The sequence below is a fragment of the Lutra lutra genome, chromosome 2, assembly GCF_902655055.1.
Source record: "Lutra lutra chromosome 2, mLutLut1.2, whole genome shotgun sequence".
Taxonomy (NCBI): domain Eukaryota; kingdom Metazoa; phylum Chordata; class Mammalia; order Carnivora; family Mustelidae; genus Lutra; species Lutra lutra.
The window spans coordinates 16,789,788-16,805,567 of record NC_062279.1 but is presented as its reverse complement, the minus strand read 5'-3'; the positions used below and the strand labels follow the sequence as shown (position 1 = coordinate 16,805,567).

Genomic DNA, 15,780 nt, shown 5'->3' with positions numbered 1-15,780 from the left:
CCGCAGGGTCACAGAAGGATCGGGGGTGTCTGAGTGTCGCAGAGCTTACACGTATTAGAACGGGGAAGCTGGCTACAGAGACAGAGCCGAGGAGTAAGCTCTAAGCTCGGGGTTACCTTGAACCGGTCGCAGGCTCGGTCAGCTCGGAGCGCGGCCGGAGGCCATGGTGACGGGAGTAACTGGGCGCTGTTCTCTGAGGGCGCACTGAGGAGTGGGGCCCCGGGCTCTTGGCTCCTCTGGGCCGGAGACCGGGAGGCCGCCATCTTCATTCCTGTCCTCCAGACTCTACGGAAAGCGCTCAGGGAACAAAAGCTCCCGAAAGCAAACCGGAGCGGATTACTCAGACCGGCCCCGGGTAAGGGTGGTGCAACTCCGCCTGGGGCAAAGATGCTTGAGAATCACTACAACAGGCCCCTCCCCCAGAAGATCAACGGGAAACCCAGCCAGGACCAAGTTCACCTACCGAGGAGTGCAGTTTCAATACCAAGGAGAGCAGCGGAATTCCAGAGGAGAAGAAAGCAAAGCACGGAACTCATGGCTTTCTCCCCATGATTCTTTAGCCTTGCAGTTAATTTTTTTTCTTTTGTCTTTCAATTTTTTTTTCTTCTTCTGCTAAATTTTTTTAACTTTTACCGTTTCTTTTTTAATGTTTTCTAACTAGTTTATCTAATATATATATATTTTTTTCCTTTTTATATTTTTTCTTTATTGGTTTTCTTTTTTTAGTTGTTTCTTTTTTTCTTTCTTTTTTTTTTCTTTCTGAACCTCTTTTTATCCACTTTCTCCCCCCTCACGATTTGGGATCTCTTCTGATTTGGCTAAAGCATATTTTCCTGGGGTTGTTGCCACCCTTTTAGTATTTTACTTGCTCCTTCATTTACTCTTATCTGGACAAAATGACAAGGCGGAAAAATTCACCACAAAAAAAAGAACAAGAGGCAGTACCAAAGGCTAGGGACCTAATCAATACAAACATTGGTAATATGTCAGATCTAGAGTTCAGAATGACGATTCTCAAGGTTCTAGCCGGGCTCGAAAAAGGCATGGAAGATATTAGAGAAACCCTCTCGGGAGATATAAAAGCCCTTTCTGGAGAAATAAAAGAACTAAAATCTAACCAAGTTGAAATCAAAAAAGCTATTAATGAGGTGCAATAAAAAATGGAGGCTCTCACTGCTAGGATAAATGAGGCAGAAGAAAGAATTAGCGATATAGAAGACCAAATGACAGAGAATAAAGAAGCTGAGCAAAAGAGGGACAAACAGCTACTGGACCATGAGGGGAGAATTCGAGAGATAAGTGACACCATAAGACGAAACAACATTAGAATAATTGGGATTCCAGAAGAAGAGGAAACAGAGAGGGGAGCAGAAGGTATATTGGAGAGAATTATTGGAGAGAATTTCCCCAATATGGCAAAGGGAACAAGCATCAAAATCCAGGAGGTTCAGAGAAGCCCCCTCAAGATCAATAAGAATAGGTCCACACCCCGTCACCTAATAGTAAAATTTACAAGTCTTAGTGACAAAGAGAAGATCCTGAAAGCAGCCCGGGAAAAGAAGTCTGTAACATACAATAGTAAAAACATTCGATTGGCAGCAGACTTATCCACAGAGACCTGGCAGGCCAGAAAGAGCTGGCATGATATATTCAGAGTACTAAACGAGAAAAACATGCAGCCAAGAATACTATATCCAGCTAGGCTATCATTGAAAATAGAAGGAGAGATTAAAAGCTTTGAGGACAAACAAAAACTGAAAGAATTTGCAAATACCAAACCAGCTCTACAGGAAATATTGAAAGGGGTCCTCTAAGCAAAGAGAGACCCTCAAAGTAGTAGATCAGAAAGAAACAGAGACAATATACAATAACAGTCACCTTACAGGCAATACAATGGCACTAAATTCATATCTCTCAATACTTACCCTGAATGTTAATGGGCTAAATGCCCCAATCAAAAGACACAGGGTATCAGAATGGATAAAAAAACAAAACCCATCTATATGTTGCCTACAAGAAACTCATCTTAAACCCGAAGACACCTCCAGGTTTAAAGTGAGGGGGTGTCCATGCTAATGGACATCAGAAGAAAGCAGGAGTGGCAATCCTTATAGCAGATCAATTAGATTTTAAGCCAAAGACTATAATAAGAGATGAGGAAGGACACTATATCATACTCAAAGGAACTGTCCAACAAGAAGATCTAACAATTTTAAATATCTATGCCCCTAACGTGGGAGCAGCCAACTATATAAACCAATTAATAACAAAATCAAAGAAACACATCGACAAGAATACAATAATAGTAGGGGATTTTAACATTCCCCTCACTGAAATGGACAGATCATCCAAGCAAAAGATCAACAAGGAAATAAAGGCCTTAAATGACACACTGGACCAGATGGACATCACAGATATATTCAGAACATTTCATCCCAAAGCAACAGAATACACATTCTTCTCTAGTGCACATGGAACATTCTCCAGAATAGATCACATTCTCGGTCCTAAATCAGGTCTCAACCGTTATCAAAAGATTGGAATCATTCCCTGCATATTTTCAGACCACAATGCTCTGAAGCTAGAACTCAATCACAAGAGGAAATTTGGAAAGAACCCAAATACATGGAGACTAAACAGCATCCTTCTAAAGAATGAATGGGTCAACCAGGAAATTAAAGAAGAATTGAAAAAATTCATGGAAACAAATGATAATGAAAACACAACGGTTCAAAATCTGTGGGACACAACAAAGGCAGTCCTGAGAGGAAAATATATAGTGGTACAAGCCTTTCTCAAGAAACAAGAAAGGTCTCAAATACACAACCTAACCCTACACCTAAAAGAGCTAGAGAAAGAACAAGAAGAAAGCCTAAACCCAGCAGGAGAAGAGAAATCATAAAGATCAGAGCAGAAATCAATGAAATAGAAACCAAAAAAACAATAGAACAAATCAACGAAACTAGGAGCTGGATCTTTGAAAGAATTAATAAGATTGATAAACCCCTGGCCAGACTTATCAAAAAGAAAAGAGAAAGGACCCAAATAAATAAAATTATGAATGAAAGAGGAGAGATCACAACGAACACCAAAGAAATACAGACAATTATAAGAACATACTATGAGCAACTCTACGCCAACAAATTTGACAATCTGGAAGAAATGGATGCATTCCTAGAGACATGTAAACTACCACAACTGAACCAGGAAGAAATAGAAAGCCTGAACAGACCCATAACCACTAAGGAGATTGAAACAGTCATCAAAAATCTCCAAACAAACAAAAGCCCAGGGCCAGATGGCTTCCCAGGGGAATTCTACCAAACATTTAAAGAAGAACTAATTCCTATTCTCCTGAAACTGTTCCAAAAAATAGAAATGGAAGGAAAACTTCCACACTCATTTTATGAGGCCAGCATCACCTTGATCCCAAAACCAGACAAGGATCCCATCAAAAAAGAGAATTACAGACCAATATCCTTGATGAACACAGATGCAAAAATTCTCGCCAAAATACTAGCCAATAGGATTCAACAGTACATTAAAAGGATTATTCACCACGATCAAGTGGGATTTATTCCAGGGCTGCAAGGTTGGTTCAACATCCGCAAATCAATCAATGTGATACAACACATTAATAAAAGAAAGAACAAGAACCATATGATACTCTCCATAGATGCTGAAAAAGCATTTGACAAAGTACAGTATCCCTTCCTGATCAAAAGTGTCAGGATATAAAATCAATGCACAGAAATCATTTGCATTTCTCTACATCAACAACAAGACAGAAGAAAGAGAAATTAAGGAGTCAATCCCTTTTACAATTGCACCCAAAACTATAAGATACCTAGGAATAAACCTAACCAAAGAGACTAAGAATCTATACACAGAAAACTATAAAGTACTCAAGAAAGAAATTGAGGAAGACACAAAGAAATGGAAAAATGTTCCATGCTCCTGGATTGGAAGAATAAATATTGTGAAAATGTCTATGCTACCTAAAGCAATCTACACATTTAATGCAATTCCTATCAAAGTACCATCCATTTTTTTCAAAGAAATGGAACAAATAATCCTAAAATTTATATGGAACCAGAAAAGACCTCGAATAGCCAAAGGAATATTGAAAAAGAAAGCCAAAGTTGGTGGCATCACAATTCCGGACTTCAAGCTCTATTACAAAGCTGTCATCATCAAGACAGCATGGTACTGGCCCAAAAACAGACACATAGATCAATGGAACAGAATAGAGAGCTCAGAAATAGACCCTCAACTCTATGGTCAACTAATCTTCGACAAAGCAGGAAAGAATGTCCAATGGAAAAAAGACAGCCTCTTCAATAAATGGTGTTGGGAAAATTGGACAGCCACATGCAGAAAAATGAAATTGGATCATTTCCTTACACCACACATGAAAATAGACTCAAAATGGATGAAGGATCTCAATGTGAGAAAGGAATCCATCAAAATCCTTGAGGAGAACACAGGCAACAACCTCTTCGACCTCAGCCGCAGCAACATCTTCCTAGGAACTTCGCCAAAGGCAAGGGAAGCAAGGGCAAAAATGAACTATTGGGATTTTATCAAGATCAAAAGCTTTTGCACAGCAAAGGAAACAGTTAACAAAACCAAAAGACAACTGACAGAATGGGAGAAGATATTTGCAAATGACATATCAGATAAAGGGCTAGTGTCCAAAATCTATAAAGAACTTAGCACACTCAACACCCAAAGAACAAATAATCCAATCAAGAAATGGGCAGAGGACATGAACAGACATTTCTGCAAAGACAACATCCAGATGGCCAACAGACACATGAAAAAGTGCTCCACATCACTCGGCATCAGGGAAATACAAATCAAAACCACAATGAGATATCACCTCACACCAGTCAGAATGGCTAAAATTAACAAGTCAGGAAATGACAGATGCTGGCGAGGATGCGGAGAAAGGGGAACCCTCCTACACTGTTGGTGGGAATGCAAGCTGGTGCAACCACTCTGGAAAACAGCATGGAGGTTCCTCAAAATGTTGAAAATAGAACTACCCTATGACCCAGCAATTGCACTGCTGGGTCTTTACCCTAAAGATACAAACGTAGTGATCCGAAGGGGCACGTGCACCCGAATGTTTATAGCAGCAATGTCTACAATAGCCAAACTATGGAAAGAACCTAGATGTCCATCAACAGACGAATGGATAAAGAAGATGTGGTATATATACACAATGGAATACTATGCAGCCATCAGAAGAAATGAAATCTTGCCATTTGCGATGACGTGGATGGAACTAGAGGGTATCATGCTTAGCGAAATAAGTCAATCGGAGAAAGACAACTATCATACGATCTACCTGATATGAGGGAGAGGAGATGCAACATGGGGGGTTAAGGGGGTAGGAGAAGAGTAAATGAAACAAGATGGGATTGGGAGGGAGACAAACCATAAGTGACTCTTAATCTCACAAAACAAACTGAGGGTTGATGGGGGGAGGGAGGTTGGGAGGGGGGGTGGGATTATGGACATTGGGGAGGGTATGTGCTATGGTGAGTGCTGTGAAGTGTGTAAACCTGGTGATTCACAGACCTGTACCCCTGGGGATAAAAATATATTATATGTTTATAAAAAATAAAATTAAAAAAAAAAACATAGACCCTCGGAGTTAGTCTCATAGTTCTAAACACCACTTGGTCTATTTTTTATATCTTTACATACAGGAGAAAAGGAGCTAAAAGTGTGTGTGTGAGAGAGAGAGTAGAAAAGAAAATAAAAACATTTTTTTAAACTTTTAATTAATCTAACTTATAGCCATCCAATCTAGCAAGTTCTAGTCCCTGAATTTAAAAAAAAACAAACACCCTTTCCGGCGGTGACGACCTCCCCACGAGAACATGCCTCTCGCGAAGGACCTCCTGCATCCGTCCCCGGAAGAGGAGAAGAGGAAGCACAAGAAGAAGCGCCTGGTGCAGAGCCCCAACTCCTACTTCATGGACGTGAAGTGCCCGGGATGCTACAAAATCACCACCGTCTTCAGCCACGCACAAACGGTAGTTCTGTGTGTGGGCTGCTCCACTGTCCTCTGCCAGCCCACGGGAGGAAAGGCGAGGCTTACAGAAGGATGCTCCTTCAGGCGGAAGCAGCACTAAAAGCACCCGGAGTCAGCATGAGTGGGACACTACCCCAATAAACAGATTTTGGATAAAAAAAAAAAAACAAAACAAACAAACAAAAAAAACAAAAAAAACAACAAACAAACATTGAAGAACATTAAGTTCTTGGTTTTCCCAGTTGGTCGGCACATGGAATCTTCACATGTAACCTTGGAAAGAAATAGCAATGGAGGTGTTGGCAAATCTGTGTGGAATCCATATGCATTTGTAGATGGTGAAAATATTAGTGGGCCTTGAGACCTGAAGAGCTAGTGAGCCATCTTCATGAACTCTGATAAAATCTTTTTAATGAGTTTTAACAGGGCATGCAATTGATCTTGTGGCAAGAATGGGAAAGATGGGTTGTCAGTTAATAGGGAAACAAAGTAAATCCATTTTCTTTGTTGTGTGAAATAATTTTTTTCTAAGTGCTTAAGTATTTTTCCTTAATAAAGGAAATCTCATGATAAAATATGTGAGTGTATGTTTTCCCAGCTCAACACCAGACCCGCATACCTGGAGTGGTTAATCCCAAATGTGTTACTTTATAAACTTGATGTTTTAAGTTATAAAACTTTAAAGCTTCTTACAGAATTTATTTCTCCAAAAAATGTCTCAAAGGAGGTGCATATTTAACTATGAATCTTTTTTCTGCATTTATAACCAGTAAAACCTAGATGGGAAGACCAAAGTTTCTGATAGTGCAGTTTAGGAAGAAACATAGAATTAACATCTTTTGCAATGGGAGAGGAACTTTCAGAAAGTATTTAACAGTAAAGTGTCTTTCTTCTCACCACAATTTAGGACCATGTACATATAGTTATGCCTTATCACCATTTACATGGGGGACAAGGCATTTCTGGCTAACCATGAACTTTGAGAGGCATTTGTTCTGTAGAGTACTCTAGAAGGTGGAGATCTACTTTGGTCTCAGCATCACACAGAAGCAGGTAGAGGTGCTGTTAGTGGGAATGCAAGCTGGTGCAGCCACTCTGGAAAACAGTATGGAGGTTCCTCAAAAAGTTGAAAATAGAACTACCCTATGACCCAGCAATTGCACTCCTGGGTATTTACCCTAAAGATACAAATGTAGTGATCCGAAGGGGCATGTGCATCCCAATGTTTATAGCAGCAATGTCCACAACAGCCAAAATATGGAAAGAGCCTAGATGTCCATCAACAGATGAATGAATAAATAAGATATGAGATACACACACACACACACACACACACACACACACACACACACATATACATACAATGGAATACTATGCAGCCATCAAAAAACCCGAAATATTGCCATTTGCAATGATGCGGATGGAACCAGAAGGTATTACGCTAAGTGAAATAAGTCAATCAGAGAAAGACAATTATCATGTGATCTCACTGATATGAGGAATTTGAGAAACAAGACAGAGGATCATAGGGGAAGGGAGAGAAAAAAATTAAACAAGATGAAACCAGAGAGGGAGACAAACCATAAGAGACTCTTAATCTCAGGACACAAACTGAGGGTAGCTGGAGGGGAGGGAGGTGGGAGAGATAGGGTGGCTGGGTAATGGACATTGGGGAGGGTATGTGCTATGGTGAGTGCTGTGAATTGTGTAAGACTGATGAATCACAGACCTGTAGCTCTAAAACAAATAACACATTATATGTTAAAAAAAGAAAAAAAACAAGAAGTGGGTAGAGCCAAACCCATGAGGTGTTCAGTGCTTAAAGTGTGACTTATTCGCTAAAGACAGTTACTAGATTTTTCAGTAACTATAATAAATGCAGTTAATCAAGATAATAGCTAGGCCATTGTAGACAGATTAAAAACAGAAAAAGAAAAAATGTATATCATATAAAATTATTTATATGTATTAAATATATATTATTATATGACCCATAGTTGGATAGTATGTGTGTATGTGTGTGTGTGTGGGTTTACATGCAGTATGAGATATAACTTGGTGTTGGTGTTGCACACTTGGCCCATTTTGATGGAATAAGATTTCTTATGGTTGCAGAAGGGACAGATGCAGGTCTGTAGGGAGCCCATCATCTTCTCCTTGGGAGGTAGCTTCCATCTTGACTTTCTGCCTCCCGTGTCCCCAGGAGTATGAATGTGCACTCCCCTTCCCATATAATGATGGCGCTGTATGTGTTGTCTGTGTGTGTGTACGTGTGTGTGCATGTGTGTGTGTGTCTATGTGCGTATATGTACGTGTGTGTGTGTTATACATATATTGGTCTGTAAATGTATGTGTGTGTGCACGCGCTTCTCCAGGTCTCACTAACCTGAAGAAAGAGATAGAGCCCCACTAAGTAACACCAGCACTGTCACTAGCCTTTCCTTAATTCTACCTGATCACACAGGACATGAGCAACCTGCCAGATTCTTTCCAGACACTTCTAAAAAGCTCACCAAGTATGTTTCTGAGGGGGAATCGGCAGAGCAGTGGGTCTCCTTGTCCAGTCAGATGCCCAGAGACTTCTACCAGGCACATTTTGCTAATTCTAAATGTCCTAAGAGCTGTGGCCATTTTCCCATCCAGACACCACTGCAGTACCCCGATGGCTTCCTTGTGCAAAAGCCCAATAAAAGGTCACCTGTGGAGAAGTAGGGAGAACATCTCTCTTGTTGTTGGTGTTTCTGTTCTGTTGCGTGGGACAACCAGAAATAGCCCCTCCCTTGTTTGTTTTTCCTTTAAAGTCTTCCTTTCATAGAAACAAACCTGCAGAACTAGGGTAGGGACAAAGCTGAATGGTGGACATCCTGCTGCCCTCAGACTCCCTCCGCCCTTAAGTTGTGGGTTTTTTTTTTTTTAAGATTTATTTATTTATTTTAGAAAGAGAGAGCATGTGCATGCATGTGAGCAGGGGGAGGGCCAAAGGGAGAAGGAGAGAGAGAGATTGAGAGAGAGAGAGAGAGAGAGAGAATCTCAAACAGATTCCTCCCTGAGCCTGGGGCCAGACCAGCTCTTCAGTGCGGGACTTGATATCGGGACCCCGAGATCATGACCTGAGCCAAAATCAAGAGTGGATCGCTCAACCACTGAGGCCCCTATATGCCCTGGTTTGTGTATTTTATAGGGAAATTATTACTGGGTATTTTTTGTGTTCCAAGAACGGGGGCTAGGTGATGGGGAGGCAGCAGTATGCAAATCACAATTCCCTGACTTCATGGAGTATATGATTTAGCGGAGGAGACAAACACTAAAAGAATATTTACAAAGTAATTGTGAATATGTAAAGTACGGAGAAGGGGAGGTACTAGGTATGTGATTGCTACCAAAGAACCTAATCAACTCAGGGGAATAAGGGTGTTTTTCCAAACACAAAGAATAGATAGGAGCTAGATTATTTTGGTTGCAGAAATCCAATTAGAAATTGCTCTAACGAACCAATCACATATACAAGGAAAATGTCTCACATATTTTAAATTCCAAGAGTAAATATTTCTTTAGGCAAACCAAGATTAAACACTGTTGCAAGCAGCCTGTCTTTGTATTTTAGCTCTGGTTTTCGAATTGTGGGCTTCATTCTAGGGAAGGTTCTGTTGACATGATAGCAAGGTGTCTTTTACATCCCCAGAGGTACAATATAACAGTTCAGCAGCCCCACCGGAAAAAGAATTCTGTTCCCCCCCAATAGTAAAAAAAAAAAAATCCTATGGTCAATTCTCTTTAGAAAGCTTATGTTATGTGACCATTCTTTTTCTTTTTTTTTGCTTTTATTTATTTATTTTACAGAGATCACAAGTAGGCAGAAAGGCAGAGAGAGAGAGAGAGAGAGAAGCAGGCTCCCTGCTGAGCAGGGAGCCCGATGTGGGACTCTATCCCAGGACCCTGAGATCATGACCTGAGCTGAAGGCAGAGGCTTTAACCCACTGAGCCACCTAGGCACCCATCATGTGACCATCCTTAATGCAACCATTGTAGCCAGAAGTGTGGGATATGCCAATGGTCCCGACCAGAATTATCCCCATATTTGAAGCCTGGGGATGGTACCAGGAACCTCAAAACCATGGAGAATGAGAGTAAAGAGGAATGTCAAGGCTTTCCAAAAAATATCAGAACACTGTTATCAAAGGAAGGTGATTGAATCGTGGGCAGCAAAACCAACAGATCTTTCAACCCAGCTTGAAATTCTTCTCAACCACTGAAAAGTCATTCTTTTTAGGGTATTTGGACTTAGGCTCAGTTCACCCACAATTAATCATACTAATACACTACTGTAAGCTTAACAGAAAACTCAAAATGTCTCATAAGTCACTGTATGATACTTTGTTTTCTACAATGATACATAAGGCAGATTTTATAGGCCAAAGTCAATATTATAATGTTGTAAGTAATGAAGCTAAAAAGTCAACATATTTAATTGGAAGTCTGAATGTGTTACTGACCTGGAGAAGAAGGGAAAACATATTTAAGACTTTTATGGGCATGAAGAGAAGTGGTTGAGAAATGGCTCCTAGGGTTTACACATCAGTGCAAATAAAACAGCTTTGTAAATCATAAATACGGGCCATCACAAGGAACCTTAACCTGAACATGCCTTAGTGCTTGATTAGGTTGTCAAAATTATGCTACATGCGATGCAGCCTAAACATTTCTGTGGAGATGGTTATTCTGATAAAATGGAATGTGAGTGACCAAGAAACTCTGAAACCTGGCAATTCCCCCAATATTACCACAACCGGGGAAAAATTCAGACAGAGCATGAAATCTTGTGTTTATGAGTGACCAATTTGTCTGAATCCTTGTTTTTTCAGGCTCTAAGCAATTATGCTGTCAGCTCAGCAAATGTGGCTTCTGAAATCCTAAAATCAGCAATAGTTATAGTCCCATTGTTACCAGATTAGAGTATGTGACTCTGCTGAGTTATAATGTAACATTCATTCATTCCTGTGGTCCATCTTTAACAAATGAATAAGGGGTTGGTTTATGACCTGAACTCAGAATGAGCTAGTTGAAAGTGTTGGAAACATAGTAGAGACAAGCAAAAATGTTATGAGTAGTACTCGTTTCTAAGTCATTTGCAAAGCATTGGAAAATTTCCGACTTGCGATAATGTCATAGTTTGAGGAGTCAAATCTGTGAACAAGTAGTAGAAAGTGACATACAATTGAAATGTAAATTTACATCCCATAAATTTTTTTCAAACCACAAAACTATGGTTGTTAAAAATATTACAGTCCACTAATGAATGGCAGTGGACTTATAAAGTTTTACCCTGCTAGCAAAACAGGTATTGGATGCCAAAACTTATTCCACCATATGAAACAAATATAACAAGGGTAGAAAAGGCGACATTCCTACTGAATGCCAAGAACTTCTCATCTCATTTTATTACCAACCCCATTACACAGATGAGGAAATTGAGGATCAGGAAAATTAATAAATTTACATTTTTAAAAAAATATATGTTTGACACAGAGAGAGAAAGAACAAACAGGGAAAGCAGCAGAGAGAGAGAGGGAGAAGCAGATTCCCTGCTGAACAAGGAGCCTGAAGCAAGGTTCGATTCCAGAGTCCTAGGATCATGACCTGAGCTGAAGGCAGATGCTTAAAGGATGGAGCCACACAGATGCCCCAAGAAATTTACATTTAGAAATTTACACATTGCATTTAGAAAATTACACACTGAACCAAGGTCCAGCTGGATCACCAATGTATGTCCTTTTGCTACACCATGTCACTCCAAGGAGCATCAAGCACCACTTTTTCATTGTTTTTTTTGCAAGGAGTAAACTCAGTTTCTGTATGCTGATATATGTTACTGTATAAATTTATCTCCGATATGTGACTTTTTCCATATATATATATATATATATATATATATATATATATGCTTCAGATTTATTTGTTACATTTTTTGTATGTACGTATGTCTGTGTTTAACAACAGTGAAGTATTCAAATAAATTGATCCTTTAAATGTGACAATTCTAACTCTGCAGGAGATATCACATGATAAAGCCTATTACAATTGAGACGCTATAATTCTGGGATATTCCAGGATATAATTTACTCTTGTCTTTTTTTTTTTTTTAAGATTTCATTTATTTATTTGACAGACGGAGATCACAAGTAGGCAGAGAGGCAGGCAGAGGGAGAGGAGGAAGCAGGCTCCCCGCTGAGCAGAGAGCCTGACGCGGGGCTCAATCCCAGGACCCTGGGATCATGACCTGAGCCGAAGGCAGAGGCTTTAACCCACTGAGCCACCCAGGCGCCCCTTACTCTTGTCTTTTAATTAAGCCAACATATCAGTGACATTTTTGAAGTTTATTTTACCTACAGATGTTGTGGAAATTTGTTGCAAATATATTCAAGTAGAACATGATGCAAGTCTTATGTATGTTCTGCCACATCTAAATGACCACTTTAGGGGAAATTGGATTGTCCTTAGAGTTAAATTCATTCGTCTTATAGCTCACCAAATCTAACACTCCTATATTTTGTGAATTCTTTTTCTAACCCATCTACCAGGAACTGTACCACCGTTATTTCATCCTAAAAAGGGATGCCAGATTTAATCCCAAGACAATCATTTTTTTTTAATTTGTTCAGTCCACAACCTCTCTGACTTATAGTGCAGTCTCCATATTCCCTTTCCCTCCAAGCCATTTCCATTTTGCAGAATTTAATTTCTGGCTTAAGCCCATGTTTCAAAGGAATGAGGTCACCCAAATATCATTTGCCAGATCTCTCCACTGAAGGACAATAATCAAGGACTAAATGGAAAATCTCACACAAAGCCAGATTAGAATTTGCGCTAATGAGACCATGGTATTGGTTACAACGATGCTATCTCTCAAAGGCAGCATAGTTACCATAAATGCTCCAGTCATCTTCCTCTCCTCTTCAAGCTCTCTTGGGCAGACCCAGAGACTCCAAGTCTCGATGTGACCTTGTTTTCCAAGAGCTTTGTTTTCTTTACCATGTGAAGTGGCCAGTGCAGGTTCTAAAAATTAAGGCATAGCTTTAGAATAAAGTGGAGGTCTCTGACCCAATTACATTAAATGCAACCCATTGTTTTTTTTTTTTTTTTGTAGTTTTACTACAATTGTGGCATATTGTGTAGGTATTTCAGTAGTCAGAAAATAATTGGACTTGGATATGGAAATCTGAATTTTTGTTCCATTTGCTTGCTATGTGATTTTGCTTAAATCACTGTAGTTCTCTGTGTTTTCCTTTCTTCATTGTTAAAGATTGGAAAAGAAATCATAATTGTACCTGCCAAACTGGCCTCAGACATGTCAAAGTATTACATAAACATATAAATGATAAAGATTTATAAAATGTAAATCATTGGTATGTTTAATGTTAAACTAGAAAAAATAAAACACTTCAATCATCTAATGACAAAAACTGCAGTAATGCTACACATGGTAATATAAATAGTATAATAAACCAAATTGATTTTTCGTTGATGTGCATATCAAAAAGGAATATTAAGTTGGTATTTTTTGTACACATCTGAACAGGCATAACCCCCATGAAATTATGCTTTTCATGGAAACTTTGACCATATTAATCTTGGCAGAGTTTGGGTAATATTTTTGGAACTCTGAAAGGACTCTTTCATTTTAATTCCCATGAAGGGCTTTATTTTTATATACTGTGTGAGGTAAATCCAAAAAGAAAAAAAAAGGCACCATCATATTTCTGATATTTCATGGCAATAAAACAGCAGGGTCAGAAGAGAACCCTCCTATGTCACCCCTACCATAATTATAACCTACATACAAAAATGAACCTTTCAACCTTCATTCATTAGTTGTTCATTTCACACTTAGTAATTTCATAAGTTCACGTTGGCATAACCTATTAATAAATGGGCATTTTTTTAAGCAGTTTTTAAGCAGTTTAAGCTTTAAGTTTAAAACTTCAAGCAGTTTTTCTGCAAAGTGATTTTATCTCTAGCACGACAGGGAGTCAGTCTCCCTCCCCACATCCCTGTTTTTTTTCTACTTCTAAAACTCCTAACCTTCATATAGTACAACGAGTCTTTCAGGCAGCTGTAGCACACCTAGTCTGAGTACTGGGCCGGCTTGCTGGAATTGTTAACTGACTTCAAGGCCAGCAAATGTGCCCAGAAAAGCTAAAAGACTTGAGAAAAATCATCTCGCAGGACTTGATTACTTTACATTTACTATTCTACACAAAGGGAGATTTCACTACTCTTTTTTTTTTTATTAATTTTATTTTTTATAAACATATAATATATTTTTATCCCCAGGGGTACAGGTCTGTGAATCACCAGGTTTACACACTTCACAGAACTCACCATAGCACATACCCTCCCCAATGTCCATAATCCCACCCCCCTCCCAACCCCCCTCCCCCCATCAACCCTCAGTTTGTTTTGTGAGATTAAGAGTCACTTATGGTTTGTCTCCCTCCCAATCCCATCTTGTTTCATTTACTCTTCTCCTACCCCCTTAACCCCCATGTTGCATCTCCTCTCCCTCATATCAGGGAGATCATATGATAGTTGTCTTTCTCCGATTGACTTATTTCGCTAAGCATGATACCCTCTAGTTCCATCCACGTCGTCGCAAATGGCAAGATTTCATTTCTTTTGATGGCTGCATAGTATTCCATTGTGTCAGAAAAATGAAATTGGATCATTTCCTTACACCACACACGAAAATAGACTCAAAATGGATGAAGGATCTCAATGTGAGAAAGGAATCCATCAAAATCCTTGAGGAGAACACAGGCAACAACCTCTTCGACCTCAGCCGCAGCAACATCTTCCTAGGAACTTCGCCAAAGGCAAGGGAAGCAAGGGCAAAAATGAACTATTGGGATTTTATCAAGATCAAAAGCTTTTGCACAGCAAAGGAAACAGTTAACAAAACCAAAAGACAACTGACAGAATGGGAGAAGATATTTGCAAATGACATATCAGATAAAGGGCTAGTGTCCAAAATCTATAAAGAACTTAGCACACTCAACACCCAAAGAACAAATAATCCAATCAAGAAATGGGCAGAGGACATGAACAGACATTTCTGCAAAGAAGACATCCAGATGGCCAACAGACACATGAAAAAGTGCTCCATATCACTCGGCATCAGGGAAATACAAATCAAAACCACCATGAGATATCACCTCACACCAGTCAGAATGGCTAAAATTAACAAGTCAGGAAATGACAGATGCTGGCGAGGATGCGGAGAAAGGGGAACCCTCCTACACTGTTGGTGGGAATGCAAGCTGGTGCAACCACTCTGGAAAACAGCATGGAGGTTCCTCAAAATGTTGAAAATAGAACTACCCTATGACCCAGCAATTGCACTGCTGGGTCTTTACCCTAAAGATACAAACGTAGTGATCCGAAGGGGCACGTGCACCCGAATGTTTATAGCAGCAATGTCTACAATAGCCAAACTATGGAAAGAACCTAGATATCCATCAACAGACGAATGGATAAAGAAGATTTCACTACTCTTAATACTAGAAATGGAAGAGGGGATGTTGAAGGGTTAAGAAGTACTAAGGACTCAGACTCAGCACTCTCAGAATATGATGAAAGCTAAGTCATCCTTCTCCCATGAAAACTGCCTTTAAGTGGTTTTGCCAAAACAAGTCTCTAACAGTAGGTGATTGTCAAGACTCCAATTAGTAAATCCCTAA

The 15,780-nt window shown here is 39.6% G+C and overlaps 1 protein-coding gene across 1 annotated transcript; it reads left to right on the top strand.

The window, feature by feature from the left end:
• Nucleotides 1-5,861: 5,861 nt before the first annotated feature.
• LOC125093966 (40S ribosomal protein S27) lies at nt 5,862-6,213 on the top strand. Its single transcript, XM_047719762.1, has one exon. The coding sequence runs from the start codon at nt 5,892-5,894 to the stop codon at nt 6,144-6,146; it is 255 nt and encodes an 84-aa protein (XP_047575718.1). The 5' UTR covers nt 5,862-5,891; the 3' UTR covers nt 6,147-6,213.
• The last annotated feature ends 9,567 nt before the right edge of the window (nt 6,214-15,780 follow it).

What these genes read in the sequence shown, in the direction of transcription:
- LOC125093966 (XM_047719762.1), top strand. Translation starts at nt 5,892, where the DNA reads ATGCCTCTCGCGAAGGACCTCCTGCATCCGTCCCCGGAAGAGGAGAAG.